At 49.3% G+C, this 20547-nt stretch overlaps 2 protein-coding genes across 7 annotated transcripts in view; one reads left to right on the top strand and one right to left on the bottom strand.

Moving 5' to 3' along the window:
* Positions 1–14412, top strand: part of SIDT1 (SID1 transmembrane family member 1) — a 38981-nt gene extending 24569 nt beyond the window's left edge. For 2 of the 3 annotated variants that reach the window (XM_065676155.1, XM_065676157.1), the window contains 15 exons: positions 361–432; positions 1428–1576; positions 2165–2238; positions 2771–2837; positions 3961–4034; positions 4600–4723; positions 5107–5224; positions 5790–5926; positions 7543–7651; positions 8781–8857; positions 9906–9952; positions 11162–11267; positions 11594–11704; positions 12129–12242; positions 13172–14412. In XM_065676155.1, coding sequence (XP_065532227.1) covers positions 361–432; positions 1428–1576; positions 2165–2238; positions 2771–2837; positions 3961–4034; positions 4600–4723; positions 5107–5224; positions 5790–5926; positions 7543–7651; positions 8781–8857; positions 9906–9952; positions 11162–11267; positions 11594–11704; positions 12129–12242; positions 13172–13234 — 1442 coding nt within the window. In that variant the 3' untranslated portion in view covers positions 13235–14412. Of the gene's footprint in view, positions 1–360; positions 433–1427; positions 1577–2164; positions 2239–2770; positions 2838–3960; positions 4035–4599; positions 4724–5106; positions 5225–5789; positions 5927–7542; positions 7652–8780; positions 8858–9905; positions 9953–11161; positions 11268–11593; positions 11705–12128; positions 12243–13035; positions 13131–13171 lie in introns of those variants that run through there. The other variant, XM_065676156.1, reaches the window with a different exon arrangement.
* Positions 14413–18695: 4283 nt separating this feature from the next.
* The window catches only part of USF3 (upstream transcription factor family member 3), a 30870-nt gene continuing 29018 nt past the window's right edge, over positions 18696–20547 (bottom strand). For 3 of the 4 annotated variants that reach the window (XM_065676154.1, XM_065676150.1, XM_065676153.1), the window contains exon 7: positions 18696–19208. In XM_065676154.1, the coding sequence (XP_065532226.1) occupies positions 19156–19208 (53 nt within the window). In that variant the 3' untranslated portion in view covers positions 18696–19155. The remainder of the gene's footprint in view (positions 19209–20547) is intronic. The other variant, XM_065676152.1, reaches the window with a different exon arrangement.

Below are 20547 nucleotides of genomic sequence, written 5' to 3' on the forward strand. Positions count from 1 at the left end.
TCAGAAGGGTGCTCTGAGTATTGGGAGACTTGCTCTAGAATTTGCCATGGTTTACAGCCCCATAACATGACCCCTACAGGGAGCTGGAGGGAGGCTTGTACTTCTGTGAGTCAAACTGGCTGCCTGTGTGAGGAGCCTGAAAGAGATGGGTTTGCAAAGCAGAGATTTCCCTTTTGCACAGTATGCCCCTAGAGGGAGACTGCCACCTGTTTGGAGAAATGATGCATTTCCCAAGCCCTCCAGCTCTCCATGCTGTTCGTATCCACCTCAAAGATATAATTCGAAGCATTCACCTCAAAGATATGTTTTGAAGCATTGATGTGAAACTAATTGTCCCTTTTGGGTCTGCTTCCGTGGCAGGATCTGGGATCATGACGCCTTCACAGCCCATCACAGCCAGCACCCCTGAGGGAAGCAGCTATGGTGCTATTGGTACAGTATCTTCCAGAACTGAGAACATGGGGAGGGTTCTGTTTGGAGCAGAAGAAACTTCAAGGTGCTTTAAAGCCAGAAGGGAGTAAACCAGCAAACCGCTTTAGGAGCGGCTTGCAACTACTTGGAAAAACAAAAGTAAATAGCAGCTTTGGAAGTTCAGGTTGCACTTTAGGGCAAAACATCTATATTAGAAAGGTGACGCATCTCTGGAAGAGGTGCCCAGGAGGCTCTGTCACTGGAAATGTTCATCTCAGCTAGACAAGTCACCTTATAAGTGTTGGTGTGTGCTGCAAGGCAAGACAGAATCACAGCTTATTGTGGTTTCATTAGGGGAGAAATAATGTCATTCTGTCCACAGGTGAACTACTCCCTGGTAGCAAAGGAGGAAGAAAACCTCTCAGTGGTCCTGTTGATCAGAGATGATAGGCAGTGCCTTCCTTTGCCAGAGTATTTCTCAGTCCTTAACAACGGTTTTCACTCCTGTGGAGGGATTGGTATTGAATAGCTCAGTGTTGTGGACTTGTGAGCATAATCCCTGTATTTGACAGCCTGGGGATCCAGGTTGCAGGGTGAGGTGGTGCTGGTCCAAGGCAGTATGAGGCAGCTGCTCGTATCAGTGTAATTTTTGGTCCTTGCTCAGGATGCATTTGTTCACTGTGGTGTAAAGTCAGCCCTGATACTTCAGATGTCTGTCAAGCATTCAGAGATATCAGACCTTCACAAAGAAACACAGAACTGATACTTCATGGGGTTTTGGAAAAAATCAGGAGGATTTAAGTCCTGGAATAGAGGGCTTTGGCACCATCCTGTCCCCCTTCCCCAGTTCCCAAGGAAACACTTTAAAAGCATTTGGGAAATGAAGAAGAAACTTCTGTTCTGCTCATGTGAGGATGAGCAATGGGCTGGCTGGGAGCTTGGCAGCTTTCTTCTTGCTATGCACAGAAGGATTTAGCCTTTACCCTGCCTGTTTCCTTCTCCTCACTCTGCTCCAGATGAGTCAAGCTCCAGTGGTGGACGACAGTTTTCTTCCCCAGAGGGGAGGCCGCGAGCTGGCTCTGACACTGACAGCTCTGTGGAGGAGGAGAGTGACTTCGACACCATGCCAGAGATTGAAAGTGATAAGAACATCATCCGCACTAAGGTACGGCTGGTGCATCAGTTGTGGCCATGGACACACGTGGGCCAGGACCAGTGCTAGTCAGTTCAGTTTCAGATTCTCTTTTAGGTGGATCTAATTTAATAAAGCTGAATGTGCTGCTTAGTAGTTTGTCAGAGTCTAGAAAGTTTTCCTGCTGTACTGTGTTGCTGAAATGAGCAATTTAGTATGGAAAATCAGAATATATTGGGAACTATTGAGAAAGGGAGAAGAAGCAGAGTGTCCCAGAAAGTCCAAGGAGGTGCAACAGTGTAGGGAAAAAATAGTATGCAATAGTGGGTTGTTACCGGGTATGAGCAGTATGGGTACAGTGGATATACAGAGGGGCTTTAAGCTAGCAGCTCTCAAAATGCCTCCTTTTGTCAACTCGCACTGCTCTGTGTGGTCAGAACCATTCCTGGAGGTTAGAGAGTTTTGTAAAACTCATTCCTCATAGGATCAAAGGATACAATGAGCTTACTGTGTAAAAAATGGTCCAGATAGCACCAAGCTGCATGTTGTCCCAATATTTCTGTAGTCTTCATTAGTTCTTTTCTGTTTTCTTCCGTCTTTCCCTTCCCACTAACATTTTAGGTGTTCCTCTATCTGTCAGACCTGTCCAGGAAGGACCGAAGGATTGTCAGCAAAAAGTACAAAATCTATTTCTGGTAAGAAAAAGACAAACTGATAAGGCCCAAGCTCTGGAACCAGCCTCTGGTTGTGAAGTCTGCCCACATGGCCTTCTGAACAACACTTTAGACATGAGGGTATTCTTTGAACCGCCCTGCTACACATTCTGACCCTGTTCCAACCAGTAACTGCAGATCCACATACCTCAAATAAGGATATCTGTGGACCAGTGCACATGTGATCCTGGCAATGGATTCTGGTTTGCATAATTGCTTTAAAGTGTGGTAACAACCAGTGTGCTGGAACGTACTGGGGGAGGGGAGAAATTGGCTCTCAAATACATGAGCTTGTGGTCCACATGCTACATTTTTCTTGTGCCTTTAGCATTTGCCTCACGTTTGCTTAATCTCCTGCTTCAGAAGATCATAGCCAGAGGCATAAGGGTTGCAGGGCCTGTGCCCTTAGGCATCAAGGTGTACACCTTCCTCCACAAGCACTGTGGGGATCTGTCCTGGGTGTGCACCAGTTGTTTTGGTGTGTGTAACTGCTGCTACTGTCTCTTCCCTGCAGGAACATCATCACCATTGCAGTGTTTTATGCCCTGCCAGTCATCCAACTCGTCATCACTTACCAGACGGTGAGTTGGGTTCTGTCTGTCCCCCTTGTATGGATCCTGTTGTCCTTAAACTTGCTCTGTGGTTGCATGGTGTAAGGATGGCAGTCACAGTGAAACCCAGGAATCCTGCTAGGCTGAGAAGCAGTTTACCTTAGCTGCTCTCTCTGCTCTGTGTCGAGTGTAGCATGGCTTGCCAAGCTTGCAGTTCTGCTATTTTTGCTTGGGAAGTGGGAGTGTAGCTGGCTTTCCTGCTCATCTGATGTCTCATTTGGGTCCTGTTTCATTTTAAAGGCAGGAGGAATCTGCTGTTATCTCTAAAAGACAACCGAAAGCAAGTAGGGTTTGCTATGATGTGAGTGATTTCTTTTCTCCCCAGGCTTGCTGTCCTCCTGTTATTCAGGTACCTGCAAGCAGATCTATTTTAGTGGTGGGGTTGAGGGCACAAAATGTGTTTCCTCTGAAGACCATTGTCAGGTTTGTGGCCTGTGGCAAGATCTTATTGTATGAAGACAGGCTGAGAAACTTGGGGCTGTTCAGCCTGGAGAAGAGAAGCTGTGTGGAGACCTCGGAGCAGCTTCCAGTATCTGAAGGGGGCCGACAAGGATGCTGGAGAGAGACTCTTCATCAGGGACTGCAGCGATAGGACAAGGGTGATAGGTTTAAACAGAACATGGGAAGTTCAGGTTAGATAAAAGGAAGAAGTTCTTTACTGTGAGGGTGGTGAGGCACTGGCTGGTACAGGGTGCCCAGAGAAGTGGTAAATGCTCCATCCCTGGCAGTGTTCAAGGCCAGGCTGGACAGAGCCTTGGGTGACATGGTCTAGTGTGAAGTGTCCCTGCCCATGGCAGGGGGTTGGAACTGGAGGATCTTAAGGTCCTTTCCAACATAAACCATTCTATGATTCTATGAATCACAGAATAGTTTGGATTGGAAGAGACCTTCAAAGGTCATGTAGTCCAACCCCTCTGTAATGTAGTCCACCCATGAAAAGCTTCACTGCAGATGTCAATACCCCATTGCACCAGTGTTAGAGCTAGGTTGTGTCCTGGTACATCTTGTGTTGCATGCTGTGTTTGCATGAAGCAAACCCCACAGAACAAGGAGGATTTGCTAATACTGGGTCTCCCACCTCCTCTTTGTCCAGGTAGTGAATGTGACAGGCAATCAGGACATCTGCTACTACAACTTTCTGTGTGCTCATCCCCTTGGGGTGCTGAGGTGAGTGAGCCCTGCGGTCACTGCATTATTGTCTTGTGCCTCCTGAGATTTTGTGCTGAGCCCAGGTCAGGATTTTATCCTTGCCAAGGCTCATAGTAAGTGTTAAGACCACTGAGAGTTTAGGACTCTGAGCTTTCTCTTTTGCTCAGCAGTGGCTTTATGTTGCAGTGAGACGCATGCCTCCAGGATCAGATGGCATGTGGTTTCTCCTAGCAAAACTATAGCATAGGAGAGAGGTGCTCCCATGCTCTTCTGGACACTTTAATTTGTATCCAAAGAGCAGCAAAGAAGTTCAGATCAGGCCTTACAGTACAGTGTTCCTCTGGACTAATGTGGGAGTGCCAAGAAAGCTCAGAGTTGGGGTTTTGCTGCAGTGTGTTTAACACTCTGCAAGTGAACTATTCAACCTAAAGTTGCAATCCAGGATGTAAAACTGGCAGGCATTTGGTAGCTGCTGAGGTGGGGATGGGAGGTGGGGAGCAAAATGGATTCAGCTTATCAGGGCCCAGAGTTCAGCTTCCTGCTGCTGTGCTGCCTTTGTCTTAAACCTTCTTTTTCCCTGCAGTGCCTTCAACAACATCCTCAGCAATGTGGGCCACATGCTGCTGGGCTTTCTCTTCCTCCTCATTGTGTTGCGCAGGGACATTCTCCACCGTCGCGCCATGGAGATGAAAGATGTCTATACACTGGTAGGAAGCATGGCTGCATGAGGCTGAGTGGAGGGAGAAAAGATAGGGAGAGCTTGCAAACCAGAGTGATACACAGTGGGTTTCCCTTTGCCTTCCTTGCTGGAGAATTGAATCCTCCTCTTTCTTCCAGTGCTGGAAAAGGGTCTCAGTGGGATGCTTATGTTCTTGCACACCCCAGTACTTGGCTGCTTACAGTGTGTCCATGCTGCCTTAGTGATCCAGCCTGGGCTTGCAAAGGCAAGGAGATGAGTAGAGGTCACTGTGCTGCACTGGTGACTGAAGGATGTGTGTAGGGTTTAGGAGGGATGGAGTGATGGAGAGTGGAAGCTTGCTTGACATCAGAACAGTGAGGGTACTTGCTATACAGCTCTGCTCTCTTCCAGGACTATGGGATCCCAAAGCATTTTGGTCTCTTCTATGCTATGGGCATCGCTCTGATGATGGAAGGGGTGCTCAGTGCCTGTTATCACGTCTGCCCTAATTACTCCAATTTCCAGTTTGGTAAGCTAAGTTTCCTTTCTGCTTTTGAGCTGGAGGTAGGATTTAGCATGCTTTGTCTTCTGCTGAGTTGCTCATTTTTCACATCCCTCTACCTGTGCAAACCTCACTGGAGTCTGCCTGTTCCAGGGCTCGGTCAGGAGGCAGTGAGGCTTTGGATGCTGGAGACTAACACATTTTAGCCTCCTCTCCAGACCTTGGGACTCTGGTGGTGCACTGCTGGCAAGATCTCCCTTTTGCATCTCTGTGTTTGAACATAGTAAGCCCATCGCCTGAGTGGCAAAGTGCTCAAGCCTAGGAAGCCTCTGTTTGCCATCTCTGTGGAACATTTCCTCTGTGGGCTCCTTTGGCTTCCTGAGGAAGAGAAGAGTGAGGCTGGTTTTTGTCTATGTGCATTAAATACCCAATGAGAATGAAGATGAGTGAGCCAGATTCTTCTTAGTAGTGCCCAGTGGCAGAACAAGATGCAGTGGGTACAAATTAAAACACAGGAAACTCCATCTGAACGCAGGAAAATGTACTACTGGCAGTACCTGTTTTCACTGTTCCTGTTGCGCTCTTTCCATAGACACCTCCTTCATGTACATGATCGCAGGACTGTGCATGCTGAAGCTCTACCAGACTCGCCACCCAGACATCAATGCCAGTGCCTACTCTGCCTATGCCTCATTTGCTGTGGTGATCTGTCTGGCCGTCCTTGGAGTGGTATGGGTCCCTCTTATCTATCTGCTTCTCTGGGAAGGAGATGATGTGCTTAAGTGGGCAAATGACTGGGGAGAGCAGCAGAGTATGATAAGAGTGTGTTAAGCAGCTGCTAGTGTTTGAATTTCTGGTACTCCAGGTTTTCCTTCTTCCTTCCCCTGGGCTTGCAGGGAGGGGAAGAGCAGAGCAGTTTTCTCTAGTTGGGCTCCTTTTTGGGCTTTGACCACCACGTGCCCTCCTTCTTAAGAGGAAAAATTTGTGCATTCAGGGTGTGTGCGTCCAAGCATGCAGCCGCTCTCCTGTGCGGTGGCTCAACTTGGAGGAGGGGGTGAGGCTGGCTGAGCTTCGAGGAGAAGCTCTGCCAAACTGCTTGTGCCTCTTTCTGCCCTTTGGAAAACCCTGTGTTGCTGGGCACAGCCCCTGCAGTTGGCCTTCCTATCTTTGGGGAAGTACAGGGCTACAATAACAGCCTGGGGGCTCCCAAGCAAGTTTGTGTCCTGGACCTGCCTGGAGAAGGCCACTGGAGCAAAAGGAGTCGCCAGAATTGCTCTTGTGCACCAGTAGTCGGACTTGTTACAGGGCTTTGCCCATTTGCTCATAGCATTGCAATTACTGAGCTGGGCTTACCTGAATCCCCAACCTGTGCTTTACCTTGGAGGTCTCTGCTTCCCTTCTTTTTAAGGACTTAACTTCCATTCAGCTGCTCTGAAGTAGCAGCTAGATCCCAGTGGGCTGTCAGCCCCTTACTACCACATGTAAAACAGAGTATCAATTGACTCTGCATAGGCCTTTGAATAGGAGACTGTCCAATAAGTCATGCAGGAGCACCTGGTGAACTTGGGACCTTCTAAGAATCTCTTTATAGCTCTGGTAGATCTGCACATCCAGGTTCAAAACACTGGGGTTTTATTATGGGATGCTGTTATCTTTTCTTGTGGGATGCTTTTAAGCTGTTTAGTGTAGCTTACAAGCCGTATGTTTCCCTTGCTCTATTCATAGATAGAGAAGTGGCCTTTCTGCTTGATTCCCCCACCAAAGAAAAAGTTCAGGCGAGTGCTGTGCTCCAGGGGAGGGCAGTGTGTGGTGAGAGCCTGATGGCAGACCTGAGTTTCTGGACTCCTTAATGTGTAATGAAAAACTAAGGTTTTAATATAGCATTAACATGCATTTGTAAGTCACTTCCAGATCTTAAAGCGAAAGTGCGGAGCAATTGCCTGCAGAGCAGTTTTGTGCCTTTTGGTCTACTGCAGTGCACTTGTTAATGTTTGGTTCCCTTGACAGCCTTTGTAGAAATCCAGCTCCTTTCCAGCTCAGCAGAAAGAACTTCCCTGGCCTGAGGGTCCCTCCATTTCTGCTCCCTGGGCCAGCTGCTGTCCTTCCGAGCTGCTGGTTTTCACTGAAGGGGTGTTTAGAAAGAATGGTCTCTCCAGAATACTGAGCTCCTCTTGCTTCTCTGAACTTTGTTTTGCATTTATAGATCTGTTTTCAGGTTGGAAGGTTAGGGGTTTCTCTTCCACATTCAGTGAGGTTGTCCAATGCCCCACAATGGTATAGGACAGGAAAGGATTAGCCTGCTGATAACTGAGCTCTGTTTGCTTTTAATATGTCTTTGCTTTCAGGTGTTTGGGAAAAATGACATCTGGTTTTGGGTCATTTTCTCAATAATCCATGTTCTGGCCTCGCTGGCTCTCAGCACACAGATCTACTACATGGGTCGCTTCAAGATCGGTAAGTGCTATGATTGAACCAGCTTGCTCTTGGGTGTGCAGGTGCCTCCTTGCCCTCAGCTGCATGAGTTGCCTATGCAGCATGTCTGTGAGCACAGTCCCATGTCCTGTGCTTGTATTCTGGGTTATCCTGTCCTCTTATCCATCTGATGCTCTTCTGGCATCTTCTGAAGTGCTCTGCTGCTGCTTCCCAGACCCATGGGAGTCAGCAGGACCTGTTTGCACTGCGGTGGCAGAAAAGCTGGGCTCTGAGGGTGCCTGCCCTTCAGCTACAGCTTTCCCTAGCACTGTGCTCAGAGCAGTGAGCTACATAAAACCCTATCATGGGATGAGAGGGAAGAGGGTTTGGTGGGGAAGCTGGCTCTTGTGCTCTGCTTGCAAACGTATTTCTCCTTCCTTTTCTGCTCCTGTCTGCCTCAGATGGCTCTGAATCAGGTAACTGTCAGCAGCTCTCATTTTTTCTCTGTTGAATTGATTGAGCAGGGGTGTAGCAGCCGGATATGAGTGGATGTGTGTGTGGAGGCGAGCTCGTGTGCCACCTGGGGTGGGCTCTTGAGAAGCGAAGTCAGTTTGCCAGCAGCACTGCCAGTCCTGTTCCTTGGCAGGAGGGTGGTGATAGGAGGTGGTGACAGGAGAGCTCTGATCTTCGTGCAGGAGCCTTTTCAAGCTCCCATGTTTGTGGCTGGTGTGTGTGTATGCATTCCCATCAATCCCATTGCCACTGATGGTTCTCCAGTGAAGCTTCTTCAGTGATTTTTCAGAGCAGGAGTGTCTTGAGTGTGCTCTGGCCCTCTAGGACCCTCTCAGGGCTGTGGGATCTGTTCCTGATGTTTCCCTGCTCTGGCAGCTTGTTCCACGGAAGGTGATTTTTTTTCCCCCTTCCTGAACACACTTCTCTCTTCCAGAGATGAAATTGCAAAGCTTTACCTGTTGTTCTGGCCACATGCCATCCACATCCTGTGGTGGCTTCCCTTCTGCTCCCAAAGGGCAAGAAATGAATCTGCTGACACCTTGACCACCCACAGGCTGGGTTCTCTGTTGTCAGCTAGTGGGTGTCTGTGTCTTCCCCCATAGGCATTTCAGAGCTCACTCTGCTGGCTGTTCTGGCTTTTTATCCTCTTCTTTGACAGACTTGGGGATGTTTCGACGGGCAGTGATGGTACTGTACACAGACTGTATCCAGCGGTGCAGTCGACCAATGTATATGGTAGGTGATTACTCACCTTGGCATCTTTCTCAGCAATTGCTCACTTTCTAGGCAATGTGCAGAGGAAAGAGATGTGGCTGTTTGAGAAATGATGCTCCCTGCTTCCCTTCCTTGCTTTCCCCAACGTTCAAAGGGATGGCTATGAGGCTCTGTGCAGTGCAGCCTCTTTGGGGAGTGCAGTGACTCTTTTGTTCAGTAGCTTAAGCAATAGCTATTGCTATTTCTACAGCACCTCAAGGGCAGACAGCAAAAAAAGGTAAGAAATGGGAGCTGCTACCTTGTGTCCCACTGATGACTTTCTTCTTGGCATAGAGTGCTAATGAGGGCTTGAAGCCAAATGAAGCTTTATCCATGAGCATCCTGTTTATATGTTTTAAAATTTATTTACTCTTCTATCTCTGAATAAGTGTCAGCCCAAGTTTTGCAAGCAAACTTGGTACACTCAGCCATAAAGTAAGGCTGGCTGGCCTGAAAGTGTTACATCATAGAGTCATAGAATAGTAAGGGTTGGAAAGGACCTTAATGAAAGCAGCTGTAAGCATAAATGCACATGCCCCACAGATGTAATGTGTTTGCCTGCTGCAATTCCAGGTTTTCCCTAGCTAATGATGAGATGAATGAAAACAGGCCCTGTGGGTATGTGCAGGATGGTATTCCAAAGCTTCCCTTGCTGTCTCTTTCAAGCATGTCCTCCCTCTGTGCAATAATTTTTCTGTAAAATGGAGGGAGGGAAGGAATCTTGCTAGAAAAATAGTGGAAACAGTCAAAGGCTTTGCAGAACCTCCTGGGACTGATTCTTAAGTGCTAGGCTTGTGCTTCTTTAGATGTTTAGTCTCCTCCTTGCAATGCTTTCTTCAGATTTGCAAAGGCCAGAGCAGTTTCCATCTGGGAAAAGCTCCTGCAGCACAAACTTCAGAGCCAGGTGCACATATGTTTGCAGGAGGCAGACTCCAAATCCTCACATAATGATATAATGAATTCCTGAGGCAGAAACCTCTTCGTGCATTTCCTTCTGCTTTCATATGATCACCAGTGTCTTCTCTCCCAGGACAGGATGGTGCTGCTCATTGTTGGAAACCTGGTCAACTGGTCCTTGTAAGTAGTGGGGTGCTGGTGTCTTGCGTACATGGGGGCAGCAGGATTCCATAGTGATATGCAGGTGGCCTGAATTGGTGGGGAAATGCAACAGTGTCTGTGCAATAATCCTGTGCTGGAGTCCCTCTGTGTTTTGGCAAGAAGCTTGATCGATGAGTGCTGATGGATGGCAGATCCATAGGGTAATAGAATAGAATCATAGACTACATTGGGTTGGAAAGGACCTTAAGATCATCCAGTTCCAACCCCCTGCCACTGGCAGGGATGCCTCCCACAAGACCAGGTTGCTCAAGGTCCTGTCAAGCCTGGCCTTGAACACTGACAGGCATGGAGCATTCACTATTTCTCTGGGCAACTTGTGCCAGTACCTCACCACCCTCACAGTAAAGAAATTCTTCCTTATATCCAACCTGAACTTCCCCTGTTTCAGCTTGAACCCACTACCCCTTGTCCTGTCACTACAGTCCCTGATGAAGAGTCCCTCTCCAGCATCATTGTAGCCCCCTTCAGACACTGGAAGCTGCTCTGAGGTCTCCATGCAGCTTCTCTTCTCCAGGCTGAACAGCCCCAATGTTCTCAGCCTATCACAGGATGCAGTGCAGCACTACAGAGCTATGTGAGGCATCCCTGAGCATTTCAGCTGGTGGCTTGCATCTGGTTGAGCTTGTGTAGGGCTGGTCTGGTACTATGGTGTTGCACTGTGCTGTACATATGCTTTCTGTGTAGCTGGAAGGTCTCTGGCACAGCCAAGGTGCAGGAGACTTGACAGACACTTGCGAGTCACAGTCACAGAGCCTGGCTCAGCAGTATCTGTGTGGAAGGGAGGAGTTAGCTTTTGGATGAGACCTAAAATCATTGTGAAAAGCTTTTGCTTTTCACTAAAAGGTGCTTCTCGGGGACATGCTTTCTGCTAAACCTACAGGTCTGGAGCCAACTCCTATTGGGTGAGATGTGTTTGGCTGTGGGTTGGAAGCAACCCAAGGCCCTTGCCTGTCCTCTGGGGTCTCTGGTTGCTCTCAGGCATTGACCATGGCCAAGTTTGCTTGGCAAGGAGCGGAGGCAAACAGTGCATTTCCTCCAGGGCACTGGGAGGCTGTGGCAGTGGTGGTGTGTCCTGTGGTTGGTGGGCAGTGGGTGGCTGTCAGTTTGGGGATGTACCCTGGCCCCAGTGAAAGGGCTGTCTAACATCCCTTCTTCCCTCTCTCTTAGTGCCATCTTTGGGCTGGTGTATAGGCCCAGAGACTTCGCCTCCTACATATTGGGGATCTTTATCTGTAACCTCTTGCTATATCTGGCTTTCTACATCATCATGAAGGTAAAGGGAGGCAGCCGTAGCTGTCCTGTCCCTGGGGTGCCTGTCTCAAAGGGGAAAGGATGGGCATCTTTTTCTGGCTGCAATTTGTGTTCCTATGGTGCTGCTGAGGGATGTGGAAGGGTCTTTGTGGGGCTAAGGGTGCGACAAGGTGTTAGTGTTGGGGAGGGATGCTGTGTAGCCATCTTGGGGTGGCTGGGCAGTATTTCCCTGGGATGGGGAGCCTTTTGTAGCTGCAGCTGGTCCTGACTGGCATGTCAGTCCTATGCATGGCTCCAGACCCTGGGAAGGGCTCAGGACATGATGTGAGGCTACTTACCTATCTGCAGCTCCGCAGCTCTGAGAAGCTCCTGCCCATCCCCATGTTCTGCATTGTGGCCACAGCAGTGGTGTGGGCAGCTGCCCTGTACTTCTTCTTCCAGACCCTCAGCAGCTGGGAGGTAAAGTTTCCCTTTCACTGACCTTCTGTCCATTTCTGTCTCATCATCCTTCCTTCCTGTTGTTCGTTTTACACAAAAGATACTCTGGGGAAGAGTCTTGGGCTGCTCCTAGAGAGCTGAAAGGGTTCAACTCCTTCAGCAGGCTGGGATGGGAGCATGAGAAGCTGTTTGGAGACTGTGCAGCTTACGCTATGCAGGGCCTCAGATGTGGAGACCAGAGGGACCCCCAGCCGTGGGCTGTGGCCCCAGATTCATCGCCAGGTCTCAATATGACATTGCATTCCTGCCCTTCTCTCACCACATGTCCAGCCAGCACAGTCCTTTTTCCTGGCTTCTGCATGGGGTTCTCCAGAGGGTCCAACACAGCCAGAAAGGTCTCTGTGTGAGTGGCTATTGGGTAGTGACCCCTTGCCTGCTCCCCTAGGAGACTCCAGCAGAGTCCCGGGAAAAGAACCGGCCGTGCATCCTGCTGGGCTTCTTCGATGACCATGACGTCTGGCACTTCCTCTCTGCAGCTGCCTTGTTCTTCTCCTTTCTGGTGAGTCCTGCTGAACCTCTCACTCTGCTCTATGGTCTCACCCTCTCCTCTTCCTTCATGTCCCTGTGTGTACATGGAGCTGTGGCTGCCTCAGGACCCCACAGAAGTGCTCAGCTTCTCTGCTTGGCTCTGCCTCCTGACACCCTTCACAGTAGGATCAGGGATCAGGCTTTGTCAGTTGGCTTGATGCTCCCTGTGCTTCCTGACATCAAATTCCCTCTGGGCTGTGGGTCGCACAGCTATTGTGGGGAATCTGAGGGGCTGCTGGTGTGATCAACCCTCTCATAGGTTTGTGAGGACCTCCCATGAAGGGACCCTACCCCCTTTGACCCGGGCAGTAGAGTCATTGGTGTAGAGCTCACCTCACTCCTCAGCTTTCCATCACTTCTGTAATTGTCTCCTATGCTCCTTTACTTGGAACCTCTTTTCAGGCCTGATGGTCTGTGTGGTGGCAAAGGTGGAAGCATCCCCTGTGATGGGGTTAGAGCATGTTGTTTTGGGGAAGTAAAAAGGGGGACCTTAACCCTAGCTGCACAAGGTGCAAACTGTGAAGCCTGGCCACTTGCAATTCCTGAGCTGTGGTCAAGCAGTTCCCACCCTGCTGCCTCCTGGATGGCTCTCCAGAGGCTAGGACGAGTTTACAAGCAGTGTCTCCATCATAGTTGAGGCATGATTACCTGCTTAGGTTCTGGCAGCACTGTAGGCAGAGCTACCTGTCAGCTGTGCTGCCAGAGTGACTTGCTAGGAGCATTACAGAAGCAAAATGAATCTGACTTATCTCCATGGGTTGCAGTCGTGACACCTGTACATGCTGGAGACATGGCCCAGGTGGAACCCCCCTGTGATGACATGCTGTCAGGAGCTGGTCACTCTCCCCAGCTGTGGGCTGGCTGGTGAGACCTGAAGCTGCCTCATACTTTCCTCCTCAGGTCCTGCTGACCCTGGATGATGACCTGGATGTGGTGCGCAGGGACAAGATCCCGGTGTTCTGAGTGCCAGGGGATGGGGGCGCAGGGGCGTCCCAAACTGCTCAGCCAAAGCCATTGGGCCACTGGCATCTGTGGGGAATGAGCCTGCTCCTGTGGCCAACAGCCCTGTGGGAGCAGGGGAGCCGGATCACACAGCAAGCATGAAGGTGCTGCAGTAACTGAGGTGGGACTGGGAGAGAAGATGCCATTTTCTCCTTTCTCACCACATCCTCTGGGGCAGGCATGACCCAGCGCTGAGGCCAGTGCGCAGCCTTTGGCTTGTAGGTGCAGCAGGTGCTGGAGCCAGTGAAGAGGGAGGAAAGAGGAGGTGTGTTTGAGACCTTGGCTTCCCTTCCTCCCTGCTGATGTGCTCTGCTTCCTCTCTGGTGAGCAGGCTTGAGAAGTGCAGTGCAGCTCCTCCTGCATTGGCAGCTGGTGCCTGTGCCCTGCAGGCTGCTGACCTCTGATAGTTCCTTTGGCATCATGGGAAGAGTGTTTGGTTCCTCTCCTGCAGCTGCCAAGGAAGCAAAGGACTTCAAACTGAGGTGGCAGTGGCACACTGCTCCTGTAGCTGGTGGGGAGCCATGGTAACAAACCCCTGCAGTGTTGCAGGGAGATGATGGACTAGGGTTGCCCCCCAGTGCTCTGCCAGAGGCAGAACCTCCCACTTTGCTCTTGCAGCCCCTCTGTTACTTGTGTTGAACAGCATCAGTTCTCTCTGGTGGCTTCCACACAGGCACTTGTCAGTGTGATGGTGTCCTTCGCAACACCAGAAATGCTGCCCTCAAGGGGCCCTAAGAGAGAGAGTGTGATGAGGCTGCAGCCTTGTGCACTGGGCACCTCCTTGGTTCCTGCTGGCTTGCTAAAGGAGCAAGGTGGAAGAGAGAGGCCATCCAGCAGCCTCAGATTTTTTCCTTTCACAGACTGGCTTCAGGTAAACTTGGCAAAGCAGGATCCTGTTTGGGCTGGGAATGTGGAGGAGGTTTTGGGGCAGTTGGGGTTGAGCTCTTTGGCTAAAGATCTGGACCAAACTTCTCTGCTTTCCAACTCTTCTGCATCTGGAATAAGTTTTTAAATGGCATCTGCGTTCTTCCTCAGTTCTTAGTTATTTAAGAAACAAGAATAAGGTGTGAATTATTTCAGGCCTTGCACCTAAAATGTGACCTGTTTTGCTAATTTTGAATTAAAAAAGTATTCTTTGAGGCCTGCTGTCCTTATTCTTGTCACTGTCTGAGCATTTTTCCTTTGGAGTATGTGCATGTACCTGGTGATGCAAAGGCTCCATTTCACTTGTGCTTACCAAAGCAGAAGGCTGTGGTAATTTTCTACTTGGAGGAGTCTGCATCTCCTGGTAAGGTTTTGCACCAGTTGGTGTTTATTTTACTTTTCCTAAGTCCGAGTTTGCCAAGATGGTCAATAAAATGAATGTTCCTGGTTCCCTGCTCTGCAGAATGAGCTGAATTCTTCTCGTTCCAGCTTTCAGCAGCAGCAACGAGAGCACTTGGGGCAGAGGGGTACCAGTGGTGTCACACAGCTGCTGTCATCCCTAGGACCCTCACAAAGCTGAGCGTAGGTGCAGATGACCTGCTTGGTTACAGACTGCCTTTGTGAGGCTAAATAGAGTAAAGAGCAGACACTTGTTTCTCCCTGAGGCCCCTTCAGCAGGGTGAGGAGAGGCTGGAGGAGGAATGACACAAGAGGCTGCCAGCTATTAACCTTCCCAGAGATGGAGCTGTGTTTCAGGCAGGGCATGCCAGAAAGAGCAGGTGGTGGTCCCTGTGTGCTGCCTTGTATTACAGTGCTTTGGGCTTGACGTGGGAGGTTTGCCATGTGGATGGAGTCGTGAATGATTCTTGTTGGAAATAGCAGCATATTTCTCTGGCTTGTTGTGAAGCATAACCTTCTCTTCCTTAACAGTGTCAACATGGGCTGCAGGGAAGGAGATGACGCTTGCTTTTGTCTGAGTAGCACCAGCAGAGGAGCATCAAGCTTAGGGTAGTTCACACTTCGCATTCAGCCACCCTGCAGCCTTGCCGTATGTTCTTGGCTAGTCAGGCTTGCCCACAGCTTCCTTTCTTCCCACAAAGTGCCTGCCAGCACTGGCAGGTTCAGCACCAGCTCCCAAGAAGTGCTAAACCAAAGGGAAGCCTCCACTGGTGTCAAGGCTTGTCTTGCTCCCCTGGGAGCTGGAGGGAGATGTGTAGATCTCATCTAAGGTGGGAGCTTGACAAGGTGGGAGGCTGTTCTGGGGTGATTACAGGTGCTTGAAGCGGAGATGCTGCCTTGCTGCTGCATGAGGCTCAGCAGTTACGCATCTGCCTCCTGCCTCCTGTTGGAGCTTCACTAGCTTTTAATCTTCTAACTGCCTGGTTTCTCTGCTGTCCGTACACCAGTCACACCTTGCAGCTGTAAAGCACTCCAGAGCCCACTGAATGCTTTCATATGGAGTGGACAAGTCTGGCCAGAGACTCCTGTGTGGTTTCTTACTAGAATTAGCAAATGCTGCCTCCCTCAGTTCCCTTGAGGCAGAGAGGTGGGGAGAAGGGTGGCACTAGTTTGAACACACACTGGTCTTGGCAGATGCTCAGAACTGGTGAGCAAACAGGTACTGAGGTGAGGGGAGAGCAAGACGTGGAGGATCCAGGGTTGGAGCCTGCTGTTTGTGAGTGTAACCTGAAGTGCTCTTTGTTCACTGTGCTGCCTTCACACCCCTGCTCAGTCAGCTGCAGGATGGACTCTTGGCCTTGCAGGACTCGCCTTACCCTGTGTTTAGGTGTGGAGAAGGATGAGCAGCTTTTCCTCTTCTACAAGTATGTTCTGCTCTTGGTGTATTTTGCAGTGTGCAGAAATCAAGGACATGGGACAAGGTCATGGAATAGTAGGACTATCATTTCTGTGCCAGACTGAAGAAGGGCTTGTGTGCCCCAAAATTTGTCCAGTTTTGGGGGTGCATTTTAATTCCTTCTCTATGTGTCTTCCATAGTTTATAATCTCAGACCTTGTTCCAAGCTTGGTTTTGTTTCTAGCTGGAAAGCTGGTATCTTCAATAAATAGGGATGTCAGAAAAAACTCAGGTTGAACAGCAGTTGGGAGGCTCAATGTAGGAGGTAGAAGAGCAACATATGGGCTCACTGAGCTAAGCAGGGATGAGCACAGTATAGAAAGGGGAAGGTGGTAGTAGTGAGGGAGAGGGGGAGGGTGGAGAACAGCACAGAACAAGCAGGAAAACATGCAGTAACTTTAAATAAACACAAGGAAAGGCAGCTCTAGCCTCAGAGACAGGAGGAAGGGATGGAATTGTCTCCCTTCTGCTTTTGTGCCTCCACTTTTGCCCTGTCTGTTGGTCTGTGCTTGTACTTCAGCTCTTCAGGCCCAGCCTGGCTCCGCGGCTGCAGCACTGCCTTCATGGCTCTGCTTGGTGGGTGCCTGGATGAGCGCTCAGGCAGCTCCGTGCCAAGCTCTGCTGTGCAGCCCCCCTGACCAGCAGCTTGTGCCGTTAGTCCTTCTGTCCTCCGCCAGGTGACTGCCCTCAGGGAAGGGAGAATCAGAGGATCACAGAATCAACCAGGTTGGAAAAGACCTTTAAGCTCATCCAGTCCAACCTTTACCCCAATACTGCCAAGGCCACCACTAACCCATGGCACTGAGGGCCCTCGTTTACACTGTGTGTGAACGCTTCCAAGGACGGTGACTCCAGCACTGCCCTGGGCAGCCTGTTCCAGTTCCTGAGCACCCTCTGGGGAAGGATTTGTTCCTCATCTCACTGTACGGGCTGAAGAACTGGCCTGTCTGGGAATGGTAGCTGCAGCAGCAATGCCTGCCCAAAGCTTCCTTGTAGTTCCTCATTAAATACTCATCTTGTGATTTGGCAAATAAGCTGATGTTTGCTGGTTTTTACAAGCAAAAGTGCTGTCAACACTCAGCTTTGTATAATTGTTGTGTTACGGCTCCTGCAGCGCCTTCCCTGGGCATCCACCACCTTTCCAAGCACAGTGCTGTGGTTGGGACAAGGGATTTTTGGATGCTCCACAGCCATAAGATCAGTAGGCTCTGCTCTACCTGCCCCCATCTCTTCCCTTTTCTGTGCTCTTCTCTTTCCACAGTTCCTCAAGGTATCTCCCGCTCTCCCCGAGCTGTGCTGCCCTGGGTACGCAGGGGCGGTGGGTACCACCATCCCAGGCTCCCTGTTGCATCAGGAAATGGAGGTAAAGTTGTTCTGCCAACTCAAGGGCGACAGAAAGAGCTTTTGTATAATAATAATAATAATAATAATACCCTCTTGCAGTGTAGAAAAGCTAATTATGGATTATGAGGATCACACAAACTGAGATTGTTACAGCTACCACCACCACCTCTGAGATGGCAGAACAGCCGAGGCAGGGGCAGCACAGTACATTTTGAACTGTGAGGGCATGGTTGTAGGGGAGATGTTAAATACAGATTATCTGTGCTTGTTAAACTGAGGGAAAAGGGTCTTGGGGCTAGCAGTGACAGCAACACGAATTGAGTTTAGCAGTGCTGGTAACAGCATGTATTTGAGACTGAGGTGTGGTGCTGGGGCTGTGTTCCGGCTTAAGATGGGAGAACAAACACTTTGAGCCTGTTTCACTTGTGCTTCTGGATATGGTTTCCTTCACATGCATGTGGCCACACCACACTTTTGTATGAGCTTCAAGGCCTGCCCCCACCATCTTTCAGCCTGGACCTCGCTGCCCTTGGGTACTGCTGGGGTCTCACGGAAACTGCACCAACAGCCCTGTTTTATGTCCCACACATCACTGAACCTGTTGCAGTTAGCCAGGGGTGAGGGCATCAGCACATCCTTGAAGTCATTCGGATGGCTCCTGTCCTCTTTCCCCTCCCTTTACTGTGCCAGAGCAGGTTGCTACAGCAGGAATGCCACCTTTACCCAGGGTGCTTGCAGCACGGTGCCACTGATGTTGGGGCTGGTGCTCCTGGGCAGTGCTGGGTGCAGTTAACCAGCCCTCCCTGCCACCTCTTAGGCCAGAACTGCCCTTTCAAGCCTGGGCAACCAGGCTGGGAGTAGGTTACTGTGGCTGCTCAGAGACCACCGGTAGTCCTGCACACAGCTTCTTGATAGTCTGAACCACAGTGAGCTCTGGACAACTCTCATCACTGAACTGTAGTTACTGCCTGTCACTGAAGGAACAAAATAAAAGCTCACCTATCATAATACTACATTTTAATTAAAGAAAGCATAATCTTTCATAATGGCATCTTCTGTGTCCAGGAGAATGTTACTTAGGTACTTGATTATCAGTCTGGGTTTCTTTGGGATTAGGTGATTTTATACAGCGGAATAAGGTGATGCATAATTCTGGGGTACACAGAGAATATAGAGCAGTGCAGAGCTCTAGCTGTATGTTCCCAGGCTCAAAACAAAGCTTTGCTTTTTAAACCTATCTCGCAGCGTGACGTGGCTTTCCCTGGGGAAAGGAGCTGCACCGACACGAGCACCAACTCCCAGGGTTTTCCTTTTTTAATAAAATACTATCATGTTCATATCTATACAAATAATTATTACAACTATTAAACAAAGTATTACATTTAACAATAGAAATCTCTGAACAAGATCATGGTTTGGGATATTTACACCTGAATGCAACACGTTTGTAAAAAGCTGTCAAAATAAACAGAACAAGATCTTATTTACAAGAGGAAGGTGATGTTCCTGTTCATTCATTATAGATTTCTACTGCAGAGTTCCTTTTTGCCATTACAAAACAGTAAGGACTTTCCGTGGGGCTGTATGCAAGCTGTAGAAAACAGAAGCGCAGCAGAAAACACTGGACTGAATATAAATAATTCATCGTGGAGGGCAACAGCATCTTTGATTTATCTCCTGGGGCAAAATCCATCTTTGCTTCCCTTCTCACAGCCAGCGGGCAGGAACAGGGGTACGACCCACTGCGAGCTTGGTTGTTTCATGGTGGTGATTGCCAAAACCAGCCGCACATATTGCAAACTTGGGAACCTGCTGGTAAAAATAGTTCCGCTAAGACAGAAAGAAATGCCCTTTTTCTAATTTTATTTTACATTTCTCTCCTAAACACTGGTATCAGCAGATAAAAAAATGGCTTCTGTATAACTAAAACCGGGGCTTGTTCACAGAGAGAAGACAGTTTTGTATTGCCATGACCAAAAACCTCTGCTAACTCTTTCACTGGTTCACAGACTAACTTGTGCTTAGTGTGACCAGAGGGAAGAAAGTGTTGGTGCTCTGAGGTCTTTCATTTACCCTAAGGATTGCAAAGGATTGCAAAGGCAAACACCGTCATATGCAAACCTGTGTCTGCACTAGCACTCCTGTCCTTGAGGCTGCTCCCTGTGCTCCATCAGTGGCAGCGGGAGAAGGGAACAGCAGTAGCAGATCACTTGTGTTACGTGACAATACAGAATGGAGATCCTTATGTCACTGTATCAGAAAACAACACAAATGTGACCAATTTGGTATAAGTAGATTCAATTCTGCTCTACCTTTCCAGTCCAAGTGAGAGCGCTATAAAGTGATGAGCATGGAACGTATCTGGGGACTAACAAAAGATCATGGCTCTCAGCACAGCTGACTACACTCAAGTCATCCAGAAACAGCAGGAGTTTGGGGCCAAGTCCTCGAGCCAGGGCTGCGCAAGTACCTCTGGATAAGGTGAAAAGACAACAGGAGATCAGAGATAAGGAAACAACCCCTTTCCTCCAGCAACGCCTCTGCAGTTGCCCTGCCACACAACTGATTTCCTGCAACAGCAGCAGTCACCAACCACAGCAGCAGCGCAGCTTTAAAGTGCAGTAGGAAACGTGTCCAGCATACATTCAGGAGGCTCTGCACTAGCACAGCGTGAGTTTATTTGCCAGGGGTGCTCTTCCACCTGGGCAGCAGTGTAGAGACTGGAGCTGGGAGCAGGAAACATTCCAGTCAGGCTTGGCCACCAGCTCAAATCAATGTCCTTAGCTGTCCTTAACTGAGGTCCTTTCTCTCAATGAAAGGGTAGATAAACGTTAACACGTTACTTTTCTATTGCCTGCTCTCAGCTCAGGCTGCCTCTGCTCTTACTCTCCCAGACTACTAATGGGATTGATCAAGGGCTACACTGGCATACATGCAATCCAGCCCTATAACCTTTGCTATTGTCTGTTGAAGTCACTTAGGCCAAGCTAAAAGCCACAGCTATGCCACGATGGTGGCAGTCCCACTTTAGAGGTAGCACTCTCCCTTCTGCTGCTGATTTTGCTTTGGGTATTTTTACTTCTTCAAAGTGAAACCAAACCCCCACTTAGTGTAAGCAACCATCTAAAAGGTATTATGGAAGACAAAATGC

The sequence above is a fragment of the Lathamus discolor genome, chromosome 4, assembly GCF_037157495.1.
Source record: "Lathamus discolor isolate bLatDis1 chromosome 4, bLatDis1.hap1, whole genome shotgun sequence".
Lineage (NCBI taxonomy): Eukaryota > Metazoa > Chordata > Aves > Psittaciformes > Psittacidae > Lathamus > Lathamus discolor.